Source organism: Oxyura jamaicensis, chromosome 13, assembly GCF_011077185.1.
Source record: "Oxyura jamaicensis isolate SHBP4307 breed ruddy duck chromosome 13, BPBGC_Ojam_1.0, whole genome shotgun sequence".
NCBI classification, from domain to species: domain Eukaryota; kingdom Metazoa; phylum Chordata; class Aves; order Anseriformes; family Anatidae; genus Oxyura; species Oxyura jamaicensis.
In genome coordinates, this window is record NC_048905.1 from 9,285,976 (window position 1) to 9,303,532 (window position 17,557).

General features: G+C 49.8%; 1 protein-coding gene across 1 annotated transcript; it reads right to left on the reverse strand.

Moving 5' to 3' along the window:
- Positions 1–654: 654 nt before the first annotated feature.
- On the reverse strand, positions 655–12,640 carry STC2 (stanniocalcin 2). The gene is made up of 4 exons (XM_035338827.1): positions 12,308–12,640; positions 10,230–10,372; positions 7,562–7,773; positions 655–4,293 (listed from the first exon to the last, which is right to left on the reverse strand). Exons 1-4 carry the CDS (start codon positions 12,474–12,476, stop codon positions 3,900–3,902), a joined length of 918 nt encoding a protein of 305 aa, XP_035194718.1. The 5' UTR covers positions 12,477–12,640; the 3' UTR covers positions 655–3,899.
- Positions 12,641–17,557: the final 4,917 nt, after the last annotated feature.

Sequence of the window (17,557 nt, forward strand, 5' to 3'; positions counted from 1 at the left end):
CAGGCTGAGCACTGGGCAGCACCACTGTCACGTCCCCACCACTGTCACATCCCTGGGGATTTTGTGATCCAAGGTCATCAGGGCAGTGGGCAAGAAGAAACCCACCAGCACCTGTATCCCTGCATTCTCTTCCCAACCTGATTAAGGGCTAATTTAAAGCAGATAAAGTGGCTCTGATGTGCTGGAGTGAACCCAATCTGCAGCTCCTGCTACGGAAAAAGCCTCCAAAACTTTGCAGGGGCTTTGCTTGAACCCGCAAAGGACACAGCCTCTGCTCCCAGTGGTTATCTTCTACTTTGCCCTGCGTCTCCTCCGCTCCCAGACCAAGCTGCCAGCTCCCAGCTCCCAGCTAGGCAGCCAGCAAGGTCTCCCTCCCAGGGGAACAACCCATCAGTGACAAGGTCTCTGCCCCTGACGTACAGGGAGGAAAGGCTGGCTCCATCCTGGGACCGAGTGGCCGCAGTGCTGGCACAGCCCTGTCCCCGTGTCCTGCTCCAGCCAGGGCACAGCACTGCTTCTCCCCGCCTGGGGACAGCCAGACAGATCACCTCTGCCCCCCTTGGTCGCTACCGGGAGCCTGGCCTGGCTTCAAAGGGCTTTTCTTACCTCTTATCACGGCGGCTGAAATTCCAGCTTAAACAAAACCCAGCCAGAGACTTATTCAAAACATTTATTAGTGTTTAAGGAAAATAATAGTGTGAAAGGTACAGAGCTTTGTCTAAAGCCATATGCATTTTCTTTTTTTTCTTTTTTTTTTTTTTTTTTTACAAGCTTATTTGGCTGCAAATTCTACATGAGATAAAACTAGTATGTTTTTCTCCCAGAGATTTGGAATTAAGGACAGTTTGTCTTATTTTTTTTTTCCCCTTTTAGTTCAGCACTTTAAGTTAGGACAGCATTTTCCAGGGTTTATTGGTATCTTCTTCCAGTAAGCATTTTGCTTCTCCCAGTATTTTCATTCCAGAACAAGGCTCATTCCAGATGCAAAGCGTAAAGGAAACATTCATACCTTGGCTTTGAAGCTAAACCTCCTTCATGAACAGCAAGTTCATAAGGAATGTTAATTAAAGCATCATACAGTATCTAAATGGACATTTTTTTCTTTTTTTTTTTAAACTTTATAAAGAATTAAGGCTATGTAGATGTCACAATAAAATACTCTCAGGTAAAACGCACCCTATTTGTTAGACATGAAAGAAGGTTTAACAATAAATAAATGATTTATGCTGTCAATAACATTATGGAACTGTATAAAACTATATTTACGCAGCTTTAAACATAAAAAACATACTAGTGGCATGAATATATACAACACAGGTCATGACGTACGTTTAAATTATCATAGCCAGCAGTGTTCTTTTTTTTTAAATGGAGACACTATAATAAATAGAAATGTTAAATATTTACAATAATAGCATATGTGGAATCAGTAGATGAACACATAAAATCTTCACACACAGAGGAAAAAAAAAGTTATGCCTTATAAAAAAAAATCCCTCCCCCCCACAGCTTGCCCACCCACCCAAAAGAAATTGTCATTGACTAGACAAGGGGAATATACAATTTTTCCCCCTCGGAACAAATGAGTACAAATAAAACTGTATGCATGCTGAGGTGATATGTTGACTGAGACATTCAAGGGTATACCTATCTATACGTTTGGTTCCCATAGATGCATCGGACCTCTAAAGAGAGGGGGATCTTATTTCAGTTCGATGCACGAACATTAGGTTGGTAGCAAGTCGTTTCATTTCGTGTTTGTGTTTTCTGTTCATTTGTTCGCTGAAATGGATTGTCTTTTTGGTTCGAGCTTGTTCTTTATGGTGACGTATGCCACCACGGGGGAGAGGATGCTCACAGCAAACTCCGGGAGGCATGCTGGAGACTTTCTAATGGTACCACCAGCAGCCACTTGGTTTTTGGGGCAGAGGTGCTGGCCTTCAGAGCTAGCATGAGCTAGCCTTGGCAAGCCCCTCTCTGACATCCTGGGGACACCATCCAGGGGACAGCCCTGCTGCAGCTCAACAGGTCAGCCTGGGCTCTGCTCCTTGGGTCACGCTGGTCTTTGTATCTATGGTATTTGGCCTGACCCCACATCTTCCCACTTAAGTTGAATGAAAACATCACAGAACTTAGCTAAAATCAGGAAGGATCAAGGACATTTTCTTAAACAAAGACCCGGTGATCACACGGAGCCGCACCTCTTCAGCTCAGCGGTTCTCTCTTGCTTCCTACGTGACTTCTATTAAAAGTAACGCCTAGAAATTCTGCGGGTGGATACATGCATTAAACCCTGAATATAGCTATTAGGAGCTGTGCTCACTCAGCAGTAGCTAGAATCTGAGTTGGAAATTGTAGCCAAATTCCAACAGCCTCTACTGCTTGTGCAGCTCCTTCCCACCATGCGACAAGACGTACGTTAGTTCACCGGGTACGTTCTGTCTCTGCTGAACTGCCTTCCTGCCCCCACAGCTTTCCTCCCAAACTTTCTAAGTAAGAAGGCTCAGATCTTTGGTGTGATTCCCACTTTCTAAGAAAACTCACTTTTTCCTCCAGAGGAAGCTGAAGAGCTCACCCTTCTGTCCCCGTGGGTGCTGTCACCTCCATTTCCAGTACCATATCTGGGGATATAGGATTGCAGGGCTGCAACCTGAGAATTACAATTGCATAGGGGGTAGGAGAGATGCATCCCAACACCTCATTCACACTTAAAACTGCTCAGAGACAATCAATTCTTGGCACTCTCTCTCTGTAGTAACTCATTCTGCAGAGACTGGCTGTCATTATCCGCACAACAATGAATAAAGAAGTCGACCCCCTCTCCAGATCTTTGGCATTTTGGTAAACCACGGCTGACAGGCAGGTTCTGGTGGGGCTCCACATCCCAGCAAACCACACCGTGTTACTTCTAAGGAGAGACATTTCTGATGGGCTTTCGATGCAGCCCTGCAGAAGAACTTAGTGTTTGGGGTCCTTCATTGGGTGAGCCCACGGCCATCCTTTTAAGCTTGTGCATTAGGGTGGAGGAGCTGTGTCTGAGTGGGCAGGTGTAAGAAGAGAATATGCAGGGGGGGTTAGAGGTTCGGGAACATACTCTTGGGGTCCTCCATACTGTGCTCTGTAACTAGGGGAGTCGTGCCAAACTACTTGGTCTCGAAGCTGATTACCTAGGCCTTGGATACGCTGAAGTGACTGGATAAGCAAGTGTTAAGTTACACAGTGGTTAAAAAAACAACTAAGGGGCACTTGAACTAGGCAGTGTCACCTGGATGGGAACAATGGCTCAGAAGTTACTCAGCAGACAACGGTGGAGCTCCAGACTGCATGGTTCCTGTATGAGAGACAGGACCAGGACAGCTATTTCATTCCAGCATGTCACAGAGAGCCTCCAGCTCCTGCCCTCTCAGCCACAGGCAGAAACCAAATCCCTCTGGAATTCAGCCATCTGTTGTAAGGCTGCACCCTAAACCCTCGGAGGTGCTAAGCCACAAGCGGCTGCATGCAATCTGCCAGAGCCCTCATAACCTTCTCCCCAGCTGAGGGACCAAGATAAACAAACAAACCCCCAAAACAACCCAACGACCCCAAATCAAGATCCTAAATTTCAGCCGATGTCCGTTTCATTAATAAACAGAGGGGGAAAATAATTTAGTCAGAGACATTTTGCCACGTTTAGCGGCTGCTCAAGTGTCGAGTTTGCTGGATCAATAACCCATTGCCACTGCTCTCCCTTTGCTACTATATACACTGGTGCTGAGGTCCATGTACCTTGCAATGCCCTGTGCTTGACCTCTGAATGGGAAATGCTTTGGAATGTCCATAGACAGGAAGATGGACTCAACGGTGGAAGCTTCCAGCGGAGGGGGAGGGTGGGGATAACGGGGGCTTGGTGCCTTTTTTCACCTCCGGATGTCTGAGAAGTCGGACAGTTCGTCTGCCCGGTCCATGATCCCATGTGCCCCTTTGGGACCGTGGGCCCCAGCTTTCACCCGGGCATGGGCGTTCAGGTGGCCCTTGGTACCTCTCTCTCCCTTGGACGCTCGCGAGCTCTCCCTGGGGTCGGACTCAGAGTGGGCCAGGATGTCCCCGCGGCCTGCAGCGGCTTTGCTGGCTTCAGCCAGCTTCTTCTCGGGGCTCAGGATGGTGTCACCGTGCACGGCTGAGGTGCAGAAGCTCAGGATGGAGCAGAGACTCCCCCAGTTCTGTTCGCATTGGGCCTGGACACTTCTTGTTATTGCCTTTTTCACCTCCTCGCCACAGGTGAGCAGGATATTCACTAGGTCAACATATGGCCTGGAGGTAAAGAAAACAGTGAGAAGCAAGTCAAAAAAATATATCAGGGTTATCTACCAGTCAGCCAGGGTAACGGCCTCTCTCCCTTACTCTCCCCTTGCCTACAGCACCGTTCAGTAGCATTTGTCCCCTACTTGCTCACTTGGGCACCAGGGGGTCAGAAATCTACCACCTTGGGAACCAGTTCTGCACCGTAAGTTGACTATGCGATGTGTTATATTCTAATTGGCCAATTCAGAGTAAGAAATGCACACAGTAGCATCCTGAGGAGCTGAGTCACTGAAGTGCTGGGGCTGCCTTGATTGTTCACCCAGTGGAGATGCTCTGGGAGAACTGCAGTTCCCACCAGAGGAAGATACAAGGTCTACACACTTGGCAAATGGGGCTGTCAAATGGAACAAGTGCTATCTCACGCCTTCTCTCGCTATCTCTTTCCATGCCTCTTTGTCTTTATTAGTCAGGAGACACGACAAAGGAAGCCAGCTCTGGAGCCATCAGCTTGATAAAGCAGCTTGCTATCTCCAGGTGAACACCTGATACAGACATGCACTGGTCACCAGCCTGCAGGAGGCAGGCATTTCCCCCGCTCTGGGAAGAACAAAAGACACTGTTCTGTACGGGGCCTCTGGCTTTTCTCACCACCTTTCTCACCCTGGAGCAGCAGGTGTTGACCTCTGCCACAAGCAAGATCCTATCTGGACTCACGATCCAACTGCAGCTAAGACACACGGAAATCCACTTTGGTGGCACTGAATGTTCTCTTCATTTCCTTACAGAGTTAAGTACAGCTTCAGTATATCCCTTGTCCCAGCAGAACAAGGACTCCAAACAAGCCAAGGCCAAATGCTGCTCCTGCTTCCCACCCAGCGTCGAGAGCCGCCTGCAGCCCCGCAGCACAACGCAGCCTCTGAGCACAGCTCGCTTCCTCTGTCACGGGGCACAGAGGACAGCAATTTTAAAATAGCTGCGGTCACAGGTTTTGTGGGTCAATATTGATGTTGTCTATTGGCACAAGTGCTCAGCTGTTAGCATGAGGTTCAGGCAGGCCCAGAAGGACATGCTTAAGACTTGGATGGTAGGACCTGTGCAAACTGCAAGTCCAGAACTGCCTGGGGCTGGCAAGCCTGGGTTCAGCAGTAGGGGCAGTCATGGTTGCATGCATGGGGCGGTGGTGGTGCACCTTCCACCAGCTCTATGACTGTGGACAAGCCCTGTCTAACAATCTCTTCCCAAGAACTGAGTAGAGGAGATGAGGAGAACCAACAGACTGCAATCAGCTACTACCCTGATTTCACTCTGCCCAACTGCTTAACCTCATTTTGAATGACTAATCTTGGAGAGCCACCTATTCCCCTATCTGAAAATATTTCCCATGTTTGGATTGTTTCTGTCATTAAAAAATAAAGCTATTTGGAATGCAACAGGGAAGGATGTGCCAGGGCCTGTCACCACTTCCACCATGACAAATGGGTCTGACCCACACCCCCACAGCAGCTGACTCCTCAGGAAGAGGCTTCACTGCCCTGGTCGTGCTCCTTAATGCGCATCAGAAGAAAGCAGCCAGAAGAGTGAAACCAGAGAACAAGTCTGAAAGCTGCCACTGGCTTCTAAGCTCTTAGGTTTTGTCTTAATCATAAAATAAAAGACAGCAGAGAATTGAGCACAATGCATACAAAGTGAAGGGGAAGAAAATAAAGGGATCAGTCGTTAAAACCGGGCATAATCTGTGCAAAGAATCTTTGGAAGAAAAAGGTTGCTGGTATGACTAAAAAGTGGCTCAGCTGCCAAATATTTCAGGTATTCAAAGTCTGCCAGAGCCCTGCGGATTAATACTGGCCCATTTCTCCTTCGCTGTTTTACTTTCTGCATTTCAGCTGGCCTGACCATAGTACCTGAACTGAGCACAAGGCTGCAAGTCAGCAGACGTGATTTTATTTCCAGCTCTGCCACACTCGCCTATTGATCTTGAACAAGTTACTTAGTTCAAGAATTTCAGAAATGGCCTCTAAATTTAGGGGAGGGGAGGAGGCTGGCTCGCTTCTATTCGGGGAGTCCCACATAGGAGAGCTTAGCTCCAACCCCACAAGATGCTGAAGTTTAAGAAGCTCTAAATGAGATCATGTAAAACGTAGGTGCTCAGCTAAATGACGTGTGCCTTCAAACCGAGAGCCCCCATTTAAGGTCCCCAGAAATAAGCAGCTGCCTTTGGGCATTCCTGTTTTAGGTTTTCCTTATTTTGCAAAAAAAGCTATCTCCTCTTTCTACAGCTTTTGGTTCTCATAGGTGGTTTTCAACATGAAGTAAGGAATCAGGGCCCAGCTCCTGTGGAAACCAATGAAAATTCAAGGCTAGAAGTAAAAAATAAATGTTTCTGTGAAAAATTAATGTCACAATCGCTGGGATTTGGGCTTTCTGTGCTAATATCCACTGGGGATAAAAAGGCATAGGGACATGGTAGGAAGATGCTCTAAGGTAAGCCTGCTGCCAGGCTGTGGCTCAGCCTCGTTTAGGAGTGGGATGTTCACCTGCAAGAAAAACAGGCTCTGATTTTTGCATCTGTGCACAAAGAGTTGGTACAAACAGCTTGTGCCTGGCTTGTTGCTGTCATGGAGCAGCTTTGATCAATTCCTACCAGGACTCATGCCTGCCATTCCTTGGAGGGCGGCTGTGTTCCCAGGCAGAGGGATGAGCTGCTCAAAATCTGACTTGTGCCTTCATTTTGTACACCTCCATGTTTTATTAAAAAGCATCTGAGATTAATAAGGAATAAGATGAATGGGAGATTACCTGGGGGACTGCAGCTCCTTCAAGGACAATTAACTAGAAGACATTTGAAAGTACGTATTTACAAAAGAAATGATCTGTTGACAACTCTGCAAAGACCATCTTCCCCCTTCTCCTCTAGCTGTCACTTTTAACAAATGGATCGTGAACAGTGCCTTTGACTACAGAAAGCACAGAGGCTTTGTGAGATGCCTCTTGGAACATCAGACACTAATGCTGTATTTGCCTGAGGACCAAAAAGTCAGCCCGATCGCACTTCAACCCATTTCCTTCCATGGCCACATCTAGCCCTTCCTAAGCAAGCTCGTCTTCCAGGGCCCCTGTGAAGAAAGCATTACCTTGGTCTTGTACCTGGGAAAACAAGCTGTGCTTAAGGCCAGAAGGAGGTGAAAGAGCTTTTGGGCAGATGCACAGCCCGTTGGCACCATCATGCTCCTGGAAGGAGCTCCCACGCCTCTGACTGCACTAGCACGGAGGCACTTACTCATGCTGCAGCAGGTCTTTGAAGTGAATCATCTCCACAATGACCTGGACGTTCTCCTTGGCAGCGGAGCAGAGGTCATGCTTCAGGTAGCACTCCCGCTGTAACTGGAACACCATCTCTTTAATGGCTGGGCACTTACGGCTGATGCAGCTGAATTTATGCCTCAAGGCATGAGCCTTACACTTCAGAGCGTCTTTAATGAAGGATTTTCCCTGAGAAGAAAAGAAACGGAGGAGGTCTGTATTTTTGTCCATTAAGCACAGCAGCTGATTTATGCCCAGCTAGCTGCTCCTCTGCAGGACAACGTCAAGGGTTATTAGATCGCTGGGGAGATCACTTAATGGCTTCTTCTCCCCTCTTCTCTTTGTTTCTCTGCCCTTAAAGATCAAGCCAGGTTGCGCTGCATTGACATTCCAATGGAGCTGAACACACAGGGCTTCCTCACCAGTAATTTTGAGGTTTCCTCTGCCCCAACAACAGACTGCCCAAGAGGGGAAAAAGGAAAAAAGTAAGCACCTTGAAATAATTCAGTGCTTGAGTTACTGGCTTCCTTCGCCTCTAGGGTGGTAGCACAGCAGGTTTCCTCAAAGGAGAAGGGCATCCTGCCATGGCTGGGGTCTCCAGGCCCACAAGCAGATACCCATTCCTTTGTGTTATTTTTTTCTCCATTTTTAAATCGGTTTGTAAACTCCTTACAGAGCATACATAGTATGCACTATTTCCCAGCTATCAGTTTTTCACTACTACCACTTCCTCAGGCAGAAAGGGACCCAAATCAGCACTAATAATAATTCTGCAGTGTCTTGATGCATGTTTGTTGCAAGAAATTCTCAGTGAAATAAAAAAATAAACCCAAGAATCTAAAATGTACATTGCAAGAAAGTTGCTTTAGCAGCATCTCTTTAAAGATCATTTGCAATTCCCTCATTCAACTGCTTAGAGGGTATCAAAAATCATCCCTACCTTTTCCCTCTTTGCTACCTGACCCCGTAGCCAGCCATACACAGTGCACGTGTCACAGCCTGGCAGCTCTGTTCAGCCTTTCTTTATTTTGCTGAGCAATAGGTGCTGCACCGCATCCATCTCTTCATTGTTTCAGATTCTTTTACCCAAATGCTTCCAGAAGACCGAATTCCTGTTGTCCTTTATCCAGAGTACACGGGCACAGCTCCACAGACATGAACTAAGATTCAGCCAGACCTGTGAGCAGATTTTTGTCCCCAAAATGTTTCAACCCAGAAACACTTCTCGCTGATCAAAGAGCTATTTCAGATATCATCCCCTTCTATTCCCTGTACCCTACCTGCCCTTCTCTTCAATGCTGAACATGCAGAGCACAGTAGGAGAATTAGGATAAAGAGAAAATCCTTATACAAACCAAACCTCACATCATTTTCAGGTTTCAGAGAGGGAGGAGAGCAGAAAGCAGAAAATGGCCAGTGCTAGTCTTGTCATTTAATGCACCCCAAAACAACCGTAGGTAATAGAGATAAGCCCTGAAAAGCCATGTCACAGCAGAGGCTCAGGTCACCTCCAAATTAAAGCTCTGAGGGTTTGATGCTTGTGCACTGCAAAGGGGACAGCCTGGATAGGAAACGGGCTGGATCTGCTGGCAGTACCTGGGGATCCTGTGGACAGGCATCAGTGGCTACACTCAGCCCTCACAGGCACACCTCCCTCCCAGCAGGGCTCGCTGCTTTTGTCAGCTTTGCTCACTGACAGAACTGTGCAAAAATAAGTGTTTGCTGGTAGCCACTTGGAAATGATGTTGAAGGTTTTCAGATACCCACAGACTTTAGGACAAACAATTCCAGCTTTAATAGCTAGCCAGACCTTTTGTACATCCTTGAGAAATTAAGCCTAAAACTCCAGCACTTGGACTGTTTCCTGCTGGGTGGTCCCACCATCCCTCACGGAAGGGATGGAGTCCTGGAGACAGCTCTGCTTTACACCACGCTTCCAGCAGTGCCATGTAGCTGGTGCTTTTAGTCAAGTTATTCTGTAAACTGCATGGTCAAGCCAAATGCCGCTGGCCCGGCGTAATGTTCTCTTCCCTCCACACTGAAATGGGAGAGTAGGTTTACAAGACATAATAACAGGATGTCTCAGTGATGCGTAAATGGTCTGGGGAGAAAATGAAGGAGACAAACTTAATACCGCATACCGTCGAAGTCATGTATTTTAATGTCAGTGCTCGAACCAAAGGCTTATGTGAATGCAGCAGCTTTTGGAGGTTGCCTGTACTGGTTGCGTGCAAGTCTCGAGAACCAAGCTTTAGTAAGCACACAGCGGGAAACATTTTCTGATACATCTACATGAACCTGGGAGTCCAAGCTGCGTTTCACAATGAGTTTTGAACAAACGTGATGTAGAAGCTTAAGTCATTTAATGGTTCTGAAAACCACGCTCCTCTATGTTACTGTTCTGATTGTTGTCCTGGGTGCAGTAGGAACAAGTTCTCACGTGGAGCTGTAGCTAGGGACAACCTGTCTCCTGGGGCAGCTTACACACTGCTGCTGCCTTGGGTCTCGATTCTGGACCCTTTGCTTCAACAGAAAAGTCTCTATTGAAGCTGGTCACATGCAAAAGCAGACGTGCTCCTTAATGGTAACTTTTTCCTCAGATGTGCAGAAGAGGAAAAAATACATGCTAAGTTTCACTGTGTTACCTGGGCATCAAATTTTCCAGCGTTGTGCAGGAAAGTCATGCAGATCTCATGTAAGCCTCGGATCTCGCAAGAATTGTTTTCAAAGCATTCAAACACGCCGCATCCCACATCGCCGGCATTAACCAGGCAGTGCTGGATTTCAGCTAAAACGAGCATTGATTACAGTTAATTTGAAGAATTGCTCATAGGAGCTGCTGGTGGTGGGTAGGGGGGAAGGGAAAGAGACATTTTGCTAACATCATCAGTTCGAAAGAAAAACACATGTGACAACAGTTATTGTACCCACAGCATGCCCACTTTCTGCAGAAATTAGGCCAAAACTTGGGTGTATTATGCTATGAAAGTGATATCCAAGAAGCAAATGCCAAATCCACTATGCTTACGTCAAGCTCTTTCACTTGAGAACTGTCTAATACTTTCGCATTCCTCAGGAGCAGAGGACATGCATGATTTTTGCTGTCTGACTTGTAAAAAGACCCCATCAAATTCAAGTGCCAAAATGAGAAGACCATGAGGAGCTGGTCCCAGCCAGCTACCACGGGTTGTTTCTGGTACTTGGAGCTAGTTTCTGGTGCTACAGCACAACGCCCTTTGCAGGCTACCGGGCGTCCCCTGTCCCGATGTCGAGGAAGTTTATGGCAAAACTCCCACTGATAAACAGAGTCCTTTGCACCGATTGTTGCATAAAGCTGAGACTCTGTCCTCACCTGTGCAAAAATCAATTGGAAATGCGTATTTTTATATACAGCACATAAAACAGATCCACTGGACCTAGCATACATGTTTATTCTGCTCGAACAGATGTTATGTAATGCTGTTGAAAAAAAAATGCTGTCTAATACCTACGTACAACCCCTCCTTCCCAAGTTCTAACTCTTCATAAGACAGCTTCTGGTCCTTTAAAAAGAAAAAGGGACATCGCAGCGCTGCCAGAGGGAAGGTGGTTGCCGAAAAAGCCCGGGGATAAAGTTAAACAGGGGCAGCTTTTAGACCAGGACTGAGGATGCTAAGAACGCCTGAGCTCCGTGCCCTAGTGGTACCTTTAATTAAAGCTCGCTCTTGGGAGCCAGCCTAATCCCCCTGCGGACCGCAGCGCGTTTCAGCCCCCCCCCGGCCCCCCCTTTGCCATGCGGTCCATTTCGCAAGTCTTTGCAGCAACTTTGGGTCCCATTTCAGCCGGCTGCAAGGCAGAGGGGTGCAGAGCCGGGATGCGCAGGCTGAGTCCGACGGGGCTCGCGTGACCCCCCCAGGCGGGCAGCGGCTCTCTCCACCACCCCTTCTCCTTCCTACCTGCCCCGGAGCGCATCTGGGGGGGGGGGGGGGGGGGGCTGTCCCCGGTGCCGCTCCGGCATTGTGTCGGGCACAGGCGGGGAGCTGCGCAAAGCCGCACGCACCGGGGGGAAAAATGGAGCTCTTTGTGGAGCGCTGCAGAAGCGCGGAGCCGGGCTTTTTTTGGGGCCGGGAGCTCAGCTGTAGTGCTTGTGTTGGCATCCGGATGCAAACCCTCGCCGGGATCACATGTCCTGGCTCCAGCGTGCTGAGAACTGCACAGTGCCGTGATTCACATGTGGCAGTCCCTAATGGGCATTCGTGCATTCCTGCTCGTGTGTGTTTAAACACGTCGCGCAGCAGCGAGAGTGTTAAAAGGGAGGAAAAAAAAAAAATAATAAAAGGGGGTGGGGGGGAGAGAAGGAGGAGGGGAGGGGGGAAGGGAAGCGCCTGGATCCCGCGCTCTCCGTGCACGGCTGGGAAGCGATCCAGCAAAGTGCACGCCTCGGCTCTGTCTTTCTAGGCAGCTACACCCGGGGGAGGGAGAGGGGGACAGAGAGAGACCCCCCCGAGCCCCCCGCATCACCGCCCGGCTCCGTGCGGAGCGGAGCAGCGGGCACCCCCCCCCCCCCCAGCCTCCCTCTGCCCCCCAAACTTTCTCCTCGCCCCCTGCCCGCTTCGTACCGGGCCCGGGGGCCACGTGCACGGGACAGAGCCAGCTGCGGGCTACCAGCACCGGGCTTTTTCCCTTCCTTCCCCTCCATGCTTTCAGCCCAGAAGCTGCCTGCCTACCGCCCCCCCCCCCGTACCTGTGTTCTGCAGGGACAGCCGCCCCTTCTGCGGCGGGGTCCTGTCGGGCGGCCCCTCCGGAGGGTGTGTGGCCTCAGCACCGGCCGCCGCGGGGATGGGCAGCACCAGCACCACCACCACCAGCAGCAGCAGCAGGGCCGGGAGGTGCCCGCGGAGCCCCTCGCACATGGTGGCGCCTTGCCGCCCTCCTCCACCTCCTCGCCACCTCCTCCTCCCGGCCCCAGCGCGCTGCCCGCCGCGGCCCCGCGCCCCGCATGTGCCCGGCGCGGCGGCGAGCGCGGAGTGGCGGCGGCGGAGGAGCCCGAGGGTGCCTCAAATATCCCCGCCGAGCCCCGCTGGCGCTCGCATGAGGGAGCCGAGCAGGTGTCGCTCCGCGCCGCGGCCAATGGCAGCCGTCGAGCGCTCCGCCCGCCCGCCGGGGGGCCGGCCCCGGCCCGGCGGCAGGTTGCAGCCTCCCGCCTCCCCCCGGTCCCCCCCGGCCTCCCCCCGGCCTCCTTAACCCCCCCCCCGCCCCCCCCCCCCCCCCGCTGCTGGGAAGGGGCCGCCAAGGTGCCCCCCCCCCCCCGTCCCCGCAGGGGGTGGTGGCGTTGAGGGGTGGTTTTGGGGGATTTTGGTTCTTTTTATGAGGGGGAAGGTGACAAAAAGGGACCCGTTTGGGGGTGACTTTGGTTTGTTGGCGCCGAGGGGCCGGAGCCGGCCGTCCTGCGGCGCTTGAGGCCTCAGTTGTAAGACTTTAAAAAAAAAAAAAAGAAAAAAAAAATAAATGGAATCCCTCTCCAAAGCGGCTATTGCACGGAGTTTCTTGGAAATCCTCTCCTCCCTTTTTTCCTGGGATTTTTGTACCCTGCGAGCTCTGCGGGGAACTGGGATAAATCTGGCACCTGGGAGGAGGCCAGGGGGGAGCACCGACGGGGTGCCGCCAGCCCCGGCCCCCCATTGTGCCCAGCACCCTGCACATGGGGGGGACATCGGGACATGTCCCCTGCAGCCTCCCCCCCGCTGCATCCCCTCAGCTTCCTGGGAGCCGGGGCTGGGGGAGAAGGGAAATCTCGAGCAGGTGATGGGAAGCGTCCTGCTCGCGGGGCAGAGGCGTGCAGGCCTCCCCTCGCCCTGCTGTAATGCACATCAGATGTTTCATCAGACCCCGCAGGCCCCAAGCGGCTCCCACCGCCCCCAGCAGCCCCCCCCAGCCCCTCGGTGCTGCCGGGGCGCGGAGGGCCGGGGGTCCTGCCGCAGGGAGGGGGGGGGGGGGCACAGCCAGGAATGTCTCCAGCTGCTGCTGCCGCTGCCGCCGCTTCCTCACAGCTGTCAAAATGCACTTGAGGAAATCCACTCACACCTCCCCGAGCAAGGGTCTCCTCGGCGGGACGTGACACCGCGCCGCAGGACCATGGCTGAGCACCAGCAGGCACGTTTCGACCCCCCCAGCCTCCTCCTGGCAGCCCACAAAGCATCCCCCCCACAGCACCGCCAGCTCAGGCCTTGGCCCGTTGCGTCCGTGAGGATTTTTAGCTGGGTCTGAGCTGCGCAGAGTTTGTTTACCCCTCGTTAGGGTCTGACTTCTAAACATCTTTTTAAGGCTGAGATTACGAACAGGCGTGCCAAGCTTGCGTGGAAACTCCCTGTTATCAATACGCCTCGTAAACGGTGACTTGCAGCGCTCCTCCGGGGAGCTGGCTGTGCCCCGTGCCCCTGGGACAGGCTCTGCCCTTTCTGATGGCAGGGCTATTAATGGAATAGAGAGGGGTTTTGTTTGTTTGTTTGTTTTCATTTCTACCTCCCCTGAGTGCCTGTTGGCCCTTCTTTTGTCCTTGCTCCCTTGCTGGTTGTACTGCTGAAGATTTTTGCTCTTTAATTGCCTTTGCTAGGTCCAACTAACCCGGCTTTAACAATTCTCATCTCCAGCTTTCGGAGACCAGGGGCTGAATGAACTCAGGAGCAGCACAGATGGAGTACAGGCAGGAGGATTCAAAGGACAGCAGCTTTTCTCTGCCAGAGGAGGTAACAGCCAATGTCACTGTTCCTAACCAGAAAGTTTGTATTATATAAGATACCACATATTTTTACTTTTTCCTCATGCTTCACAAATTGTGCTCTCATCTGTCTTTTCTCTGATGCGTTAAGTCTGGTGCCCTCCTGCAGCCATCCCCCAGAAATCCTTCTGCCCCTTTTTAAAGGTATGATTCTGGATGGGCTTTGCCCTTTTGACTTGAAGGAATTCCACACATCCTCCATCCACCAGAGCCCGAGTTCCTCCCTCTGGTTGCCTTCTCTAGTCAGGGCTCGTCATTTCTCAAAGCGTGTCCTTTGAACCAAGCAGCCCTGCCGCCTGTAGCGTGGCTTGTCCTCCCCTTCAGCCCACGTTGTATTAATTGCTCCATCCAAGGTTATTTTCACATCTCTCCTCCTTACCAAAACCGTGCCTAAAATAGCACCCCCTCGTGTCACTATTTGGTGCAGAAATCTGCCGGCTGTCAGCAAGTTGAGCGTTTCCCATTTCTTTCTGCTCAGCAGACGTTGCTGCTCGGCGGGTGGCACTGGGAGCTGTGCAATTTCTCCCTGCTTTTCTCTCCCGAGGTCACTCCTCGGGGTGCTCCTGGGGTTAGAGGATCTGTTCCCAGCCGGCCCTTCCTTAGCAAGGTGAGGTGCTGTGAGTGCATTTTAAAAGTGAGAGCTGTCAGAAAATTTGCGCGTGCGACACAATTCATGCTCCAGCAATTTTGTCACCTTCTGGAGAGCAGTGCAACTCGCTCTCCGGCAGCACGATTGACTGCCAGTGGGAGTGCCAGATAATTTTATAGAATAGTTATCAACCCCAGCGACTTCAGGGCTGGTGTCCAGGACACTTGGGATGCCCGAATCCCGAGGCACCAAGGCACCGAGCGTGCAGATTTGCACCAGCAGCAGGAAGCCTGTGTGGATGCAGGCATCTGACTGCGGAGTGGTGTCCGGTTGCGAGGCGTTCGATGACGTTTGCGGAGTGACACTTCAGAGAGGATGGCGAGGCGTTCCAGCAGTTTTGAACGCCTGTTCGCTTTTGGAAATACACTTTTGATTTCCCTTTGACTAATACATGTGGGCATTGCTTTATAATAGCATTTCATGCTTTGATTGAAACATTATGTGACTGAGCACAAGCATTTTGCAACTACCTTTAAATGGGAAGCGTTTAATTGTTTGGGGTTTTTAGGGAGAAGAGGTGCTTTCATGATTATTATCAGGGCTGTGTCCCTGCAAGGCCTTCTCAGACTGGCGAAGGTTGAGAAATGCTGTGCAGAGGCCCTGGCACACCTGGAGAGAGCAAGTACACCCTGTTACGAAGGACGGAGAGGCCGATGACTTAAAAAGGGAAGAGGATGCTGTGGGGAAGGTGTGCCGAGGTCTGGATTCTGGGATTTTATCTGTGACTAAAAGCATTTCACAGTAGAGTTAGAGTAAGCTGTGCTGTGCAGCCCAAGCAGCGCAGCGTGATTTCATCAGACTTGAGAAAATAAGCAAGACAGGGAAATTTATTGTTGCCTCTTCTCCTGGGTAATTTCCCCACCTCGGGGCTTAGCGCAAGGTGCTGACTTGCAAATGACACATCATTACGAAGCCAGCCCAGAGCTGCAAAGCATCGCTGGGAAAGTGGTCGGGAGAGCAGAGGAAGCTGCCTTTTGGACCTCGTTCATCCTGGTGCGGGACCTGCTCTGAGAATGTGTTGATTTAATTCCCACAAGTTGGTTCTCGGATGGTGCGAATAAAGCTGCTGACAGTGACTGAAATGGGATTTGACACTGGAGAACCTGTTAGGCTCAGTAAACGTAGGCCTGTTGGGAAGCTTCAAAGGGTTGTATTTTAAGCCACTTTCCCCCCATCTATCAGTGATTTAGTATTTTTGAATCTTTGGCAACTGGAGTTTTTATGATGAATGAGCAGAAGTTGACAATAAAGCCGCAGAAAATGAAATGCAAGGAAAATCGAGCGCTAATTATATTAAAAAGTATACAGACTCGCTTTCCTGATTGTTTGTGTAAAAATCAAGTATTTGAGAAATGGTCTCAGTGAGTTATGCGGCAGGTTTGAAGACAGTCTGGCTTCTTTGATAAAATATGAACTATTTGAAAGATTTATAAGGGTCAGAAATCCTGCCGAACGTTTTAGTATTTAGAGCAGCAGGAAACCACTCTGCGATATTTTTAAAACAGGTATTTACTCAAGTAATTGGTTACTTTTTATGTGGAATAAGAAAACCTGGTGTAGCTATATTGGACTTGACATAAAAGAGAGGTATGTAATTTGTGAGCAAAACAGGGTGGAATGTACACATTGTACCTGGGGAGGTATTTCGAGAAAGACAACTCCTTGAGACAAAAAGCCAAAACAACAGACAAGCTAGGTTGCATGCCAGGATTGTTTATTCCTTAGGTAATCAGCTGTGTAATAGGTGTCCAGAAACAATCCCTTCTGCCCAGGTAGTTTAAATTTCAACCTTCATAAGCTTTGTGGCCCTCATAAAATGGATTACATGGAAGCTGACTAAAAAACACGTTTCTGAGAACATTTTGATTCGAATAATAATAAAGAAGTGGCAATGTTGGTGCCAACAATTTACTACAGAATATACAAACCAGATGCTGTTAAACTATCATTCCAAACAATTTGCCAGAATTATGTATTTACTTTATTCTTAAAGCCAAACTAAAGATATGCATGTTTTTTATTACTTGTGGATATAAACAAAAATGTGATGTGATTACAACTAATATGAGGCAGATAATGCCAAACAGTCATGATTTCTGTGACTACTGCACTAGCTCAAGAAAAATGGGAGCTCTGTTGGTAATTATGTGCGAAAGGGTCATCAAAATGTGGCTGCTCAGATTGAGGCGCATCAGGCTGCAGTCTGCTTAGTCACCAGATAAAGAGCATTGGCCAAAAGCATCTATTTCTCCCCTTTTCTCACAGCAGCATTTTTTTTTTCTTAAGAGAATGGGGAAGAGATCTGTAAGGCATGGTGAGTTACTTAAATTCTTAAGTAATAGGGAAGGGACTCTTGTTATGTGATTCTTGTAGGCAGTCTTGGACTTGCCAGGTCTTACCCAGATGAGCTGCTTTGTGATGGTTAAAAAGACAGACACTGACGTCAGGACTGCCATCTTGAAAGGACAGAGTGAGTTTTAGGAGGAGTTTTTATGCCATTGCATGTCATTCAGGTTATAAAGGGTTCTAGCTGGCACTCCCACGAGCTGAAACAGTCTTTACCTACT

Bases quoted from the DNA above. Each gene is read 5' to 3' on its own strand.
- STC2 (XM_035338827.1), bottom strand. From the start codon at position 12,476: ATGTGCGAGGGGCTCCGCGGGCACCTCCCGGCCCTGCTGCTGCTGCTG. The intron at 10,373-12,307 runs GTACGGGGGGGG...TGCTCGTTTTAG, and splicing joins GCTGTCCCTGCAGAACACAG to CTGAAATCCAGCACTGCCTG. The intron at 7,774-10,229 runs GTAACACAGTGA...TTTTCTTCTCAG, and splicing joins CTGGAAAATTTGATGCCCAG to GGAAAATCCTTCATTAAAGA.